The 15,557-nt window shown below is 44.7% G+C and overlaps 1 protein-coding gene across 3 annotated transcripts in view; it reads left to right on the forward strand.

Moving 5' to 3' along the window:
* The window catches only part of mcamb (melanoma cell adhesion molecule b), a 48,203-nt gene that overhangs the window by 23,593 nt on the left and 9,053 nt on the right, over window positions 1-15,557 (forward strand). For all 3 annotated transcript variants that reach the window (XM_034225370.1, XM_034225371.1, XM_034225372.1), the window contains exons 2-6: window positions 13,920-14,044; window positions 14,137-14,368; window positions 14,954-15,024; window positions 15,132-15,219; window positions 15,353-15,532. In XM_034225370.1, coding sequence (XP_034081261.1) covers window positions 13,920-14,044; window positions 14,137-14,368; window positions 14,954-15,024; window positions 15,132-15,219; window positions 15,353-15,532 — 696 coding nt within the window. The remainder of the gene's footprint in view (window positions 1-13,919; window positions 14,045-14,136; window positions 14,369-14,953; window positions 15,025-15,131; window positions 15,220-15,352; window positions 15,533-15,557) is intronic.

A 15,557-nucleotide genomic window follows, 5' to 3' on the forward strand; every position in this document is an offset into this window, starting at 1 on the left:
CTAGCAACCTAGCTAACCTTACGATCTAAAGCAACAAATACAAGTAAGTATCCCAAAGAACTAGAAAACAATGATTACAAATAAAGGTGTTTCTGTTCTATAGCTTAGTAGAAATGTGTTTTTAATCCCTTTAGCTTTGCCTCCTCCACGTGATAAAGTGTTCTTGTCTAGGGTGACGTTTGAAAAGAAACAATCTATGCAGATGGAGTTTATATTTTGCAGCCATTACATTGTGCAATTAACATTTACTTCATAATGATCAGCTAAAGCACAAATGTTGTCTTTTGCCACAGACTCTTGACTGATTTACATCCACACAGAGAGCAGCCTGACTGAGGCACTGTTTTCCCATGCTCCCTCTCTCTCAGGCTCACCCTGTCCTGAAGTAGGGCTGCTATTTCTGGTGCCAGTCGGGTCAGTGCACTGTAATTCTACTGTATCATGTAAGCAAACAAGCTTGATAGGCCAATGTTATTCTTAGATGTGACAGGGCTGGAAACATGTCCCAGAGCTGTCGCTTCGTTCTACCACCATGTTTGAGGGGAAATATTTTCTTCAGCGGAATAAACACTGTGGTTTGAAGGTCTTGTTTCAGACATAAACTGCCAGGAAGGGATATTGTATTAGATTGTAATTAAATGTAATGGGGCCCTCTTTAAATTATGGTAATATGCTCCCACGTAGTGTTATCAGATTTGTTCTGCCTACGTGTTCATACTTTCTCAGCAGTGCCATCACCTGACTGGTGGTTGTTGGCAAGCAATTGAAACTAGGTTAACACACACACACATTCTCACACACACAGATAATCTCTGCCGTCTCAGTATCCGTCCTCCCTTTCGATATGATACCCTACTATTCCTTTCATGTCTCTGTTTAGTGCAGCCTCAGCTGGGGACACGCCAGAACTAAATCAAACATGAATTAGAGTAGGGGAATCCTGGGTATGTAAATATTAATACAAAACCTTAAAATATAACCCTGTGAAAGGAAAAACTGATTATATTAGGACTCTGTAATGCAAACAGAACTGTGGCTCTCTTTTCAGATTAATGTATTCTGGACTTCTTATTTCCTCTTAGAGAGAGCGGTGAAGCTGTTTGTGGATCACTAAAATAAGTGGTTGGAAACCAGTGAATGAAACATGGCAGAGTAGAAAGTGCGTCATGTGCTCTGAGACTTTTGCAAACCGTGTTATAATGTGTTTAGTGCTGGAGGCAATCCTCATGTTCAGGACAGTAAAAACGTGTGTGTGTGTGTGTGTGTGTGTGTGTGTGTGTGTGTGTGTGTGTGTGTGTGTGTGTGTGTGTGTGTGTGTGTGTGTGTGTGTGTGTGTGTGTGTGTGTGTGTGTGTGTGTGTGTGTGTGTGTGTGTGTGTGTGTGTGTGTGTGTGTGTGTGTGTGTGTGTGTGTGTGTGTGTGTGTGTGTGTGTGTGTGTGTGTGTGTGTGTGTGTGTGTGTGTGTGTGTGTGTGTGTGTGTGTGTGTGTGTGTGCTGTGTGTGTGTTGTGTGTGTGGTGTGTAGTGTGTGTGTGTGTGGCCCTGTCCCCACCTCAGAGGGGCTCGTCCCACCTCACATGTCTCCCATATACAGACCTGCTCAACGATCTCAAGCTGTGTGTCTGCTTACCCTTGACCTCAGTAATCATCCCGCCAGTCTCTGCTGCCACTTTGATCAAGTTTTTCCCCGGATTGGATGAAATACTTTCTTGATGGTTTTGAAATGCATTATTACTTTAATAAAGTCGTACTGAAATCACAATCTTTCCTTGAGCCTGATAAGTGAGATCTAGTGATCTAGAAATAGGTTTTTTGTTCGGTGTAATTCTTTCACAAAAATATATAATTTCATTTGCAATCAACATTTAAAATGGGAGATAAAGGATCTTGAGTGCAGAATTATTAATCATATATACAGAGAGACCTTTTTCAAAAGTAAGTCCTCTTAGGACCATGTTCTGCACCAATTTTCTGTCATCCAGTTAGATTAATGTCAAAGAGTCCTGGAAGATAATCTGGTTTGAATGGCAGTTAATGTGCTGAAGGAGGACGTCCTCCGCTCGGTGAGGACTGTCTGCGGTCTGGGCCGGCAGCCAGAGCTCCACAGAGAGAGAGGGCAGGCCGGCTGCAGTCTGTCGGCTTCATGGTTAGAAAGTCAAAACAGATTCCAGCCTTTGAACAGCCACATGCCTCCTCTCATCTGTCCACTGTACCTGTCAGAGGGATTCCTGAAGCGTCTGTCGAACATACTGTCATAAATGTTTAAAAATAAATTACCCTTAAGGAAGATTGTCTGCTGATCACCTGGCAATACATGACTGTGTCTAAAGGAGGTTTTCTGTACATGTTTTTGTAGTAATATAACTAAATGAAGACATTTTATAGCTCTGAGTCTGGCAGGAAGTGTTGTTATCATTGCTCTGCAGAGACAGATACTGATTTGTGTATCCTGACAAAACAATGTCTTTGTCTTTCTTCCCTCTTGAGATGATGCTCTCTGCCTCTGCTCTCCTTTGTGTAACCGCTGTGTTGTGGGGCTTATCTTTTAAGTGCTGCTCATTTTGCAATTCCTTTGAATACAATCCACATTGTTGTAAGATGATACTGTGTGTGTTTTTGTGGAAACAGATGAACGAGAGATTTATTTCTCTAAGGAATTCCCAGTAGCCTCGAAATAGCCCCTGTGACGCTTCATTATCAGCGCTGAACTGTGATGTTCAGGATATGTGCATGTGTGTATATGCAAGTGACCCAGATTGAGATAGCTTCATAAATCAAAGCCGAATATCCTTTAAACTGCAATGATTCTGTATATGTTGACTGTGTGATTTAAGTGCGGTTCCTGTATGGGGTCTTCTCTCTCTGTGGTGTGAGAATCCTTTTATTATGTATTCTGGTGAAGTTATTCAACTTTTTTCAAGCGACTTTGGAAATAACACTATATCCTAAATTTGCTTTCACAACTTCACCAAAGTTGCTGTAATACTTTTACTGACTAAAGCATTCAAACCTCTAAAGTCACTTTTAAAGGAGCAGTTCAACTTTTTGGGAAATTCGCTTATCCCATTTTTTCAGAGAGTGCCACGAGAAGATCGATACCACTTTAAACGTAATTGGCTTACTTTGGCACAAAGATTGAAAATAACAGGAACGGCCAGCCTGGCTCTGTCCACAGGCAACCAAAGGCACTTACAATCACTTTCAAAGTTTAATTATTGAAAATTCATTTCTTTGTTAAATTGCCTGCAGTCTCTAGGCCAGGCTAATCGCTCTGGCTCCATATTCATCCATAATAACATGGATGTTCTCGGCTGCACATTCCCATACAAGGAAATCTTCTAAATGATTTGTTTATGAAAGCTGAAACGATAAGTGTTTTGAAGTAACTATGCCAAACATTAATGTATTCCAGCTTCTTATTTATTTCAACTTATTTCTGTTGCCTTTCTGGGTGTTTGTGATTCAGTAGAAGTATAAACTAGAGCAGGGGTGCCCAACCAGTCGATCGCGGGGAGATTCCCAGTCGATCGCGAGATGTGTCTAACAATAGAACAACAATATTCTGTTTTATCGTTAACCCTCTGGAGTCTAAGGGTATTTTCTCGATTTTTAGATGTTTTCTTAAATCACCTTTTAAATGTATTTCTTCTAAAATGGCACCCATGTGTTACATATCAAAATGTTCAGGGCAATCTCTAGTATTGCTATATATGCAAATTACTCACCTTAGAGCACTGTTTGATGAGATAAGTAGCTCAAAAGCTTAAAATTTGACATCCGATTTTCGGAAAATCTTCAAAACTCTTGTGAAATCACAAATGTGATCCAATTGTTTTGGTGTTTTAGATTTGGTTACCAAAGTCTTAGGATTACAAAAGTAGTGAAATATTTGAATTACACTGTATATAAATGTGTTATTCATGTCTAAAATTAAATTCGAATTCTGAGTAAAACAGCTGTCAATCACTCTACTTTCACCACAGCAGGGTTTTTTCAACCAACAATTTATTATAATACCAACAATGTATATAAATATAACTGCAAAATCTCACTATTTACAATATTGAACATCAGAACTTTTTTTCCTTCAACCAACTATTCATTATACACTGACAAAATGATCCTTCCTCCAGTAGTCCAATACATTGTCCAGTTTCAGCAGCCCCATGTATTTATAGAAATCCTCTACAGTCAAGTCAGTCCATTTGTAGGTTTTACCCTTTCCCATCTCCTGTGCAGCCCGCTTGTTTGTGTTGGTACAGAGTGTCTGTACTGTTAGTGCACTGAAGAACAGCTTGAACAGGTCAAGGGGTTTGTTTGATACTGTTGAGCTGAGCTGTGGCCCGGGTGTGCGAGCAGGTTGAAACCTGGAGACAGGGGGAGCAGTGTCAGGGTCTTCGCCTGTCTTCCAAGACAGTGGAGCTGGCTGCTGTGCAGGTGATGGTGCATGGGCAGCTGTGTGGGAGGTACGTGTGCTCTACGAGATCTCTTTGCTGTCCGGGTTGATGGTGATGGCTGTGAACACACACACACACACACACACACACACACACACACACACACACACACACACACACACACACACACACACACACACACACACACACACACACACACACACACACACACACACACACACACACACACACACACACACACACACACACACACACACACACACACACACACACACACACACACACACAGTACTCCCCATTACTACATAGCACTCCCCACAAATGGCAGGCACACATATAAATAAATTAAATGTCTCCGTTGTGGGACAAATAAAGGATTATCTCATGCATCTACACATGTAACCTTACTTATACACACCGAAATAACGTTTACACATAAAGTTTATCACAGACACACAGGTAAATAAGTCTATGACAAAGTCTCATCTGTACAGAACAGTATGATCAAATAAAATACATGTCTATAAATGTCTCCGTTGTGGGGCGAATAAAGGATTCTTTGTATTCATCTACACATGTAACCTTACTTATACATGCCAAAATAACGTTTACACATAAATAACATTTACACAGAGTAAACGTTTACTAATCAAGAGTCTATTTTGTCCCGAGAAAAAGTTCATGAGGGGAAAATAAAAAGGTTGATAAATCCATTGTTCATTTTCGCGGTACTCCTCACAACATGGCAAATGCACTACAAGTTATAGTTACACTTACCCATCCTCAAATGGATCCCTGCTGTTCCTGTATTCTTCTTCTTCAGAAGAGTCGAAGCCTTCAGGTTCTGATGAGCCATCTTCTTCACTGCCGCTCGCGAAAATAAAATCCAACGCGTCCGCAACGGTAAAGTTCCTTCGAGCCATTTTCTCTACCTTCTTCACAGACTAAAAGACTGAAACTGATGGGAGACACCTGTTATATGTTTTTTTATTGGTGGGTAGGTCCTTAGATTTCTAGAGTGTCCATTGGTCATTTCAGACCGACATGGCTGCCGGCCGGCCGAGATGTCCTTGACCGACACACAAATCCACCAATCACACACAGTGTAACGCCGAATCAAGCTGCTTTGAGCGGCAATATTGGCTGAGGTGCCCTGGGTACAGTCTCACAGGAGATACTCTTGAAAAGCTACGATTCTAGCGATTCCGCAGATATCTGAATCATATTTCTACTCCTTACAAGCGAAAATCTATGATTTAAATACGTAAATAAATGTGCACTTGGACCGACTCCAGAGGGTTAATGTCCTATAACATAATCTTCCTGTGCCAGAATAATGCACTTGAACGCATCAAAGCTTTGTGATTGGCCGGCGTGGCTGCTGGGCAGTGGGCACTAGTTAGCTGACGTTGTCCGTGTCAACAGGAGTGACAGTCCGCACACACACAAGACCGCAATTACGGGAGAAGCAAAATAAGCCCAAAATATATAATTTTCACTCCGAGTGTAAGGATCATTATTTGTGTATCTATTCCAATTCAAAGTCCATCTGTCTCATCTGCAATGCGAGCGTGGCTTTATCGAAGAAGGGTAATTTATGAGCGGCATTTCAAAACGGTGCACAAACGCTACGAGACGGAATTCCCTCGCTCCCAAAAGGGGAGGGGCCTGAAAGGACAGCTAAATGCACAGCAGTCCATTTTCACCAGGCCCAACAACAAGAGCAAGGCTGCTACCAGAGCATCGTATCGTGTCAGTCACGTTCTTGAGAAACACATGAAGTCTTTCAGAGACGGCGAAGTTGTGAAAGAAGCATTCATGAAGGCTGCGACGCGCTTTTGGGGGACAATAAAAATAACAGCAGCATTTCAACAGGTTTTTGATATTTAAAAACTCAAGTTAGATACCGTTATTAATCAGCTGTGAGTTTTAGTTTGTTTGAACTTATTCATTATAATTATTCTACAAAATGGTATAAGAATGCAAACTTAAATTGATTATAGTCTATTATCAATTGAGGTTAAGAAACTAGTGTTGCTTGCATCCTATTAAAGGCATTTATTGTTATACTCTACTAAAATGCAACAAAAAAGGGTTTGATTCTATTCATGTTGTCTTTTTTATTGCACGTTGGCAGCAGATTCCTGTGTATCTTCAGATCTGAGTTGTCTTATTAGTAAGCCTAATTTATACTTTTGTAGCAACACTATTTTTATATAATGGCAAAGAAAGGGTTCAGAGTCTTTTCTTTTTTCCCTGTGTCATATGTGGCAGCACTGTTCAATGTTTCTTGAAAACATTACCCACTGTAGTATGTGACTCTGTATCAACAACACTGTTGTGTAACTTCAGTTGAATACTTGTATGTGTGTAGATTAGAAAGAGGTAAGATAAAGGATCTGCAGTATTTTATGAAGTATTAATCGTGCAAAGGTCAGTTTTATACAAGTAGAAGTGTGTATTTACCTGGTAGTAGGCTGCCAGTAATGGATACGCCTCTCTATTTGGACTGGTAGATCTCGGCAGACTGGCAACTTTAAAAGTAGCTCTCGGTTCAAAAAAGGTTGGGCACCCCTGAACTAGAGTGTTGGGTTTTGCACTATTTGTCAGACTTGTGTTTAACTGAATAATTTGTATTGTTTAGTTATTTTCTTATATTACAATTGCATGACGTCGCAGGTTGCCACAGTGTTGCTCTTCCCATATGTTTTAAACTCCTCTCCACACATTCCCCTCTCTCTTAGACATTTCTGACTCAGCATGTGAAATAGTTTTCTCGGGGGTCAATCCCACACTCTCCAGGGGAAAGCAAATTGTTTGCTGAGCGGAGCCCATTAAACTTAAAAGGCCCAGCTCTCACAGCGTGTCGCTGTTGTCGTGGATATTTTAACCTCGTCAATAATGTAAAGATGTTCAACTAGAGTAATCAATAATAAACTGGTGAAAGCAAACAGAGTTGTCTTTAGTAGTTCTTTATACAAGCTTGTAGGTACGGTGATGCAAAGTACAGAGTCTTTGCAGGAGTGGACAAAGAGGGAAATGTGTGTGTGTGATTTATAGAGGACTGTTGCTGTGCACACCTACAAGCTTGGGAGACTTCAACGCACATGTGGGCAATGATGGAGACACTTGGAGGGGCGTGATTGGGAGGAACGGCCCCCCCGATCTGAACCGGAGTGGTGGTTTGTTACTGGACTTCTGTGCTAGTCATTGATTGGCCATAACAAACACCATGTTCGAACATAAGGATGCTCATAAGTGTACGTGGTACCAGAGCACCATAGGCAGAAGGTCCATGATCGATTTCGTTATCGTATCATCGGACCTGAGGCCGTATGTTTTGGACACTCGGGTAAAGAGAGGGGCGGAGTTGTCAACTGATCACCATCTGGTGGTGAGTTGGGTCGAGTGGCGGGGGGAAGCCTCTGGATAGACCTGGTAAGCCCAAAAGTGTAGTTCGGGTGAACTGGGAACGTCTGGAGGAGGCCCAAGTTCAGGAGGTCTTCAACTCACACCTCCGGCGGAGCTTTTCGGGCATTCCTGTGGAGGTTGGGGACATTGAACCAGAGTGGTCGGTGTTCAAAGCCTCTATTGCCGAAGCCGCGGCGGGGAGCTGTGGTTTCAAGGTCCTAGGTGCCTCAAGGGGCGGTAACCCTCGAACCTCCTGGTGGACACCGGTGGTCAGGGAAGTCGTCCGACTGAAGAAGGAGGCCTTCAGGGATTTGTTATCCCGTGGGACTCCCGAGGCAGTTGCAAGGTACCGACAGGCCCGAAGTGCAGCAGCCTCATCCGTGGCCAAGGCAAAGCAGCGGGTGTGGGAGAAGTTCGGAGAAGACATGGAAAAGGACTTTCGGGCGGCACCAAAGTTGTTCTGGAAAACTGTCCGACACCTCAGGAGGGGGAAGCAGGGAACCATCCAAGCTGTGTACAGTAAGGATGGGACGTTGTTGACCTCAACTGATGGAGTGTTAGGGCATTGGAAGGAACACTTTGAGGAACTCCTGAACCCGACAACTCCGCCCTCTATGTTAGAGGCAGAGCTGGAGTATGACGGGGGATCAACACCAATCTCCCGGGGGGAGGTCACTGAGGTCGTCAAACAACTCCACAGTGGCAAAGCCCCGGGGGTGGATGAGATCCGCCCAGAAATGCTGAAGGCTCTGGGTGTTGAGGGACTGTCATGGTTGACACGTCTCATCAACGTTGCGTGGAAGTCGGAAACAGTACCAAAGGAGTGGCAGACCGGGGTGGTGGTTCCCCTATTTAAAAAGGGGGATCAGAGGGTGTGTGCCAATTACAGAGGCATCACACTACTCAGCCTCCCCGGGAAAGTTTACTCTAAGGTACTCGAAAGGAGGGTCAGGCCGATTGTCGAACCTCAGATTGAGGAGGAACAATGCGGATTCCGTCCTGGTCGTGGAACGACGGATCAGCTTTTTACTCTCGCAAGGATCCTGGAGGGGGCCTGGGAGTACGCTTATCCGGTCTACATGTGTTTTGTAGACTTGGAGAAGGCGTATGACCGAGTTCCCAGGGAGTTACTGTGGGAGGTGCTGCGGGAGTATGGGGTGAGGGGGTCTCTACTCAGGGCCATCCAATCTCTGTACTCCCAAAGCGAGAGCTGTGTCCGGGTCCTCGGCAGTAAGTCGGACCCATTTCCGGTGAGGGTTGGCCTCCGCCAGGGCTGCGCTTTGTCACCAATCCTGTTTGTAATATACATGGATCGGATTTCGAGGCGTAGTCATGGGGGAGGGGGTCTGCAGTTCGGTGGACTAAGGATTGCACCACTGCTTTTTGCAGATGATGTGGTTCTAATGGCTTCATCGGTCTGCGACCTTCAGCACTCACTGGATCGGTTCGCAACCGAGTGTGAAGCGGCTGGGATGAGGATCAGCACCTCCAAATCTGAGGCCATGGTTCTCAGCAGGAAACCGATGGACTGTCCACTCCAGGTAGGGAATGAGTCCTTACCCCAAGTGAAGGAGTTCAAGTATCTCGGGGTCTTGTTCTCGAGTGAGGGAACAATGGAGCGTGAGATGGGCCGGAGAATCGGAGCAGCGGGAGCGGTACTGCAGTCGCTTTACCGCACCGTTGTGACGAAAAGGGAGCTGAGCCAGAAGGCAAAGCTCTCAGTCTTCCGGGCCATTTTCGTTCCTACCCTCACCTATGGTCATGAAGGATGGGTCATGACCGAAAGAACGAGATCGCGGATACAAGCGGCCGAGATGGGTTTTCTCCGCAGGGTGGCTGGTGTCTCCCTTAGGGATAAGGTGAGAAGTTCGGTCATCAGGGAGGGACTCGGAGTTGAGCCGCTCCTCCTTCGCGTCGAAAGGAGCCAGTTGAGGTGGTTCGGGCACCTAGTTAGGATGCCACCTGGGCGCCTCCCTAGGGAGGTGTTCCAGGCACGTCCAGCTGGGAAGAGACCAAGGGGTAGACCTAGGACCAGGTGGAGGGATTATATCTCTTCGCTGGCCTGGGAGCGCCTTGGGATCCCCCAGTCAGAGCTGGTTGATGTCGCCAGGGAAAAGAAAGTTTGGGGCTCTCTGCTGGAACTGCTACCCCCGCGACCCGACCACGGATAAGCGGGAGAAGATGGATGGATGGGATCAGAGGGTGTGTGCCAATTACAGAGGCATCACACTACTCAGCCTCCCCGGGAAAGTTTACTCTAAGGTACTCGAAAGGAGGGTCAGGCCGATTGTCGAACCTCAGATTGAGGAGGAACAATGCGGATTCCGTCCTGGTCGTGGAACGACGGATCAGCTTTTTACTCTCGCAAGGATCCTGGAGGGGGCCTGGGAGTACGCTTATCCGGTCTACATGTGTTTTGTAGACTTGGAGAAGGCGTATGACCGAGTTTCCAGGGAGTTACTGTGGGAGGTGCTGCGGGAGTATGGGGTGAGGGGGTCTCTACTCAGGGCCATCCAATCTCTGTACTCCCAAAGCGAGAGCTGTGTCCGGGTCCTCTGCAGTAAGTCGGACCCATTTCCGGTGAGGGTTGGCCTCCGCCAGGGCTGCGCTTTGTCACCAATCCTGTTTGTAATATACATGGATCGGATTTCGAGGCGTAGTCATGGGGGAGGGGGTCTGCAGTTCGGTGGACTAAGGATTGCACCACTGCTTTTTGCAGATGATGTGGTTCTAATGGCTTCATCGGTCTGCAACCTTCAGCACTCACTGGATCGGTTCGCAACCGAGTGTGAAGCGGCTGGGATGAGGATCAGCACCTCCAAATCTGAGGCCATGGTTCTCAGCTGGAAACTGATGGACTGTCCACTCCAAGTAGGGAATGAGTCCTTACCCCAAGTGAAGGAGTTCAAGTATCTCGGGGTCTTGTTCTCGAGTGAGGGAACAATGGAGCGTGAGATGGGCCGGAGAATCGGAGCAGCGGGAGTGGTACTGCAGTCGCTTTACCGCACCGTTGTGACGAAAAGGGAGCTGAGCCAGAAGGCAAAGCTCTCTGTCTACCGGGCCATTTTCGTTCCTACCCTCACCTATGGTCATGAAGGATGGGTCATAACTGAAAGAATGAGATCGCGGATACAAGCGGCCGAGATGGGTTTTCTCCGCAGGGTGGCTGGTGTCTCCCTTAGGGATAAGGTGAGAAGTTCGGTCATCCGGGAGGGACTCGGAGTTGAACTGCTCCTCCTTCGCGTCGAAAGGAGCCAGTTGAGGTGGTTCGGGCACCTAGTTAGGATGCCACCTGGGCGCCTCCCTAGGGAGGTGTTCCAGGCACGTCCAGCTGGGAAGAGACCAAGGGGTAGACCTAGGACCAGGTGGAGGGATTATATATCTTCGCTGGCCTGGGAGCCCCAGTCAGAGCTGGTTGATGTGGCCAGGGAATAGAACGTTTGGGGCTCTCTGCTGGAACTGCTACCCCCGCGACCCGACCACGGATAAGCGGGAGAAGATGAATGGATGGATGGATGTTGCTGTGCAAAAGGAAAGAGATAACAACTTCTCCTAGCTGTTATCTTACAATGCTCTCATAAGGAACAAGAGCCTCATTGTTCAAATACGACCTTGGCAGGAAGCTACCTTGGGATACAACAGGTTGAGCTGACCGAACAGTTTTCCTCAGTATAATATCATCATTTGGTTTTACCATATAAAGTAATATAAGAAATTGCCACTACACTGTCCGATGCTCAGCTTTATTCCGTCATACTGTTTTAGGAGCATTATGAAATGTGTGTGGACTCCAATATCTGCCCTCTTCTCATCGCAGAGCATCGATCCGAGGCCTTTGAGTCCGAGCCGCTCTGATTGATGCACTGTGATGTGAATGCTGGTCAAATTACTAATAAGATATGATTGAGATTCCCATGAGAAAACAGACTCCCGCTGTCAGACAGGAATGGGAAAGAGTTTGTGAAATAATCGGTGTGATGCCAACTAGAATCAGAATTTGCTTGATTCCCACTTCTCTAAGTCCTCAGGTGGGGGAGGGGATGCTGCGAGTGAGTCAGCATTGTCCTTTCAATGCTAATGGCCAGGAAATGTCTATGTTGGAGCGACTAATTGGATTTCTTTAACAGGAAAGCATCCGTCCAGCTCCATTAGCCGGTGCTAAACGTAACGGCTGCAGAGGGAGAGGCAGGTGGGAGAGAAAAGGGGGTTTGAAATGTGGACAGAGGGAGGAAGAGTTTGCAAAGAAGGGGGAGGCATGTTGTTGATGCAAATGCAAACAGAGGTTTAGTTTGGGCGGGATGCAGTAGATGTTTGTTATGCAGGTGAAGAAGAAATGAAAGGCCAGGAGTGGAGCAGGGATGTCTGCTGGGTAATAAACTTATCAGCAGGAAGCTCTGGTGTTATCGTAATTCACTTTAATGCAAAACTTCGCATCTGATTGCTTTTCCTGGTAGTGTCTTTGGTTACCAGACACAGTATCATAGTGCCCTTAGTCTGCATGAAAACAAACACATTCATGTAGTCTTTTTCACTTCTTTCACTGATGCACACTTATGGTTGAAAATAGCTAATTTGTATTTTTGAAATAAAGTAATTCATTTAGACTAATAAACTAATGCTGTTTTGCCTGACCAGTGGCCATATTTGACAGTCATTATTATGGTAAAACCGAGTGTAACAGGAGGAAAGAAGTAGCATTTTTATGCATGAATGTGTCTTTCAAAAAGAAAGGGCTCTTTTTTCTTTCCAAATCTAATTTCAACTCACTAGCTTTTTCCAGAGCTTCCCACCAAACCTCACTTCTTCCTGATGAAGACAAGATTATACTATATAAATCGTAGTCTTGGATATTATGACAACATCATTTAATCAGAAAAATATACAATATAAGACAAACGTTTTTCTTGTGTATTTATTGCGTATTGTCTGTTGTGCTTCTTGAGGTTAACATGAACGAGTAAAAAGGCGGGACACAGATGGGCCACGATTTACATTCCTCTGAGCAGCTCACGACATAAACTCATAGAAAAGCTACATTCAGCAACACAATGCACAGACAGTGAGGAAGAGCTAAATCAAACCTGGCAGCCTCGTCACCTCAGGGCGACCGCTCCCATTGGCATCTCATACGTCTACTGACACGCTGCGATGTAAAGTGTAATTGGGGGACCCTCCTATAGACTATGGGGATGGTTAGAGACCCTGGAAGGGGAAAACCACTCGTTCTTCAGAGACGGATCATGGAGGAACAGTGGGGCTACTATGCTGCCTGTAAATTGAGCCTTTCTTCCTGTGAGAGGGTGCCATGGTGGAATGCAGCACATTAATGTGGACATGGGTGGGCTTCTCATTCCTGTCATAGCATCCCACTCTTCCATGTGACCCTCCATGACTTTCTCCTCTCGTCTTTTTGTCTCCTAGCCTCAACATTGCGGGAATGCAGAAGTTAGTTTCTTCACCAAAATGCTGGTAAATCTAAGTTAATCCTCTGTCACAGCTTCTCACCTCGAGGTTCGGTTGTATCGCAGTCCCATCCAATTCAGGTTCATTTAAATAAAGCAATGTTGTCTTTAATGTTCTGATCTTCATTACATAATTGGTCCACCAGAGAATACTTAAAGAATCCTTATCAGAAGTGTTAGTTACTGCTGTAAAATTCCTCAAATTAATAATCATAATGGACACAAATGGGATACTGCCAACACACTTTCCACATCTTTTTTTATCTGTTTAAGGTTTGACCGTCACTCTTTTATTTGATGGATTTCGGAGGATTGACAGTTACCAACTCAGCTTTCAATCAGACAAACCCAGCTCCTTTTAGAGGTTTTGAAACTAAAGACAATTTTGTTATAACACAAAATATATTTGCTTAAAAAACATTAACAAAATGTACTTGGACATGAATTTTGGCTGCAAAAGGGTTGAAATAAAGTAAAAAATGAATTGAGGAATACAACATTTAAGAGACAAAAGGAGTAAAATGACACACCTTTTCTTTATTTGCGTGCAAATATTGAGGTTGATGGTGAGATCACTGAACATGTTGAATTATTACTCAACCACAACCATATTTTCTTTCTATTTTTCAGCGTGGGCTAATGTGGAAGTGAACATGGAGGACAGAGTGGAGGTGTACAGGGGAGAAATGGCTCAGATCGCCTGCATGTTCACATCGTCTGACGGTGTCGGCGGCAACGTCATTCAGTGGTTCTACGTGAGTTTCATCAAGCCTGGTGCACTCTTACATAGAGAGGTATGATGTGTCCACGCAGGCGATGTTTCATGTGTTTGAACTGTGACCTTTAGGTGACACGGACGGGTGAGAGGCAGAAAATCTACTACCAGGACAGCACCATAAAGGTTGTGGACAAAGGCACGCCGTTCACAGACCGGATCAGTGTGAACGGTACCGGAGCCGACGGACAGATCGTGTTGACGGTCAGCGACGTGCAGCTGGACGATGAACTGGAGTTTATCTGTGTCGTCAAAGCTCTGACGGATGGGACTGGGGAGGGACGCACAAAGCTGAAGGTGTTCGGTAAGATTCAATCTGACATGGCCTATTTTTTCTAATGGTTTGAATAACAAGGGAGAAAATGTCAAACATTACAAAGCCCACACCTTGAAGGCAGTGCTAATAACACCGGATTTGAAATGAATAATAAATGACCCCTTGAAGAATGTGTCGTACAACATGTGAACTTGTGAACCAGTTTTTAACTTTTTCAACTCTTTCAACAACTTCATATTCATAACTCGTTCATCATATCTTATCTCATCTTTTCTTCAACCAGAAACTTTATTTAGATATTCTGAGCATTACATTTTATCAGATTAATTCAGCATTTTTCCATACCTCAGATATTATGTTTAAAAAAGTTAAATTGTGATCGTTCCAGAACTTTTTCCAAATTCAACTCAAATAAATATTCAAACTCGTTTTACTCCCATCATTTTTCAGCACTTTTCCCTTTAGCCAATAACCTGTCACTGACACGTCAACTCAACAGACAACAACAACAGACACTGAAACTACAAATGATCAGCTGCCCAAACATAAACCTTTTTTTGTTGGAAATGTTGCCTTTTCTGGTTCTTAATTCATTTCTTAATTCCTATGCAGAAACACCAGGTAGTCCCACTATCGAGGGTGTGCAAACAGGGATCTCCGTCCATGAAGAAAACCCATCCAAGGTAACAAAGCTTTGAATGACGAACATCAGAGTATAAACATGATGAAATGAAGCTACAATTTTATACTTTTAATTTTGCCTTCTCTTCTTCTCTCTCCTCTCCTATAGATTGGAACCTGTGAGGTCAAACATGGCTACCCCAAGCCGAACATTACGTGGTACAGAAACAAAACGCCCATACACGCTGCTCAGGATGGTGAGACAGATCATATCAACATCTGGAATGCATTTCTACACTGAATTAGTCTGAGCTTAATGCGGTTCAATGCATTTGCTCCATTTCCTTATCTTCCCTCGTGTGTGTTTGCAAATGTTTCTGTGTTCTCCAGTGGTGAAGGTGGTGCCGAGCATCACCACTGAGTCCAGTGGCCTGTACTCAGTTAGGAGCGAGCTGAGCATGAAGGTGATGAAGGAGGACAAAGATGACCTGTTCTACTGCGAGGTCACCTACTTTGTTCCCGGAGGATTAAGGATGACCGAAACCAGCTCCATTAACATCACTGTGTACTGTGAGTTCCACACATAGTTTAACAG

The sequence above is a fragment of the Gymnodraco acuticeps genome, unplaced genomic scaffold (genome assembly GCF_902827175.1).
Source record: "Gymnodraco acuticeps unplaced genomic scaffold, fGymAcu1.1, whole genome shotgun sequence".
NCBI lineage: Eukaryota > Metazoa > Chordata > Actinopteri > Perciformes > Bathydraconidae > Gymnodraco > Gymnodraco acuticeps.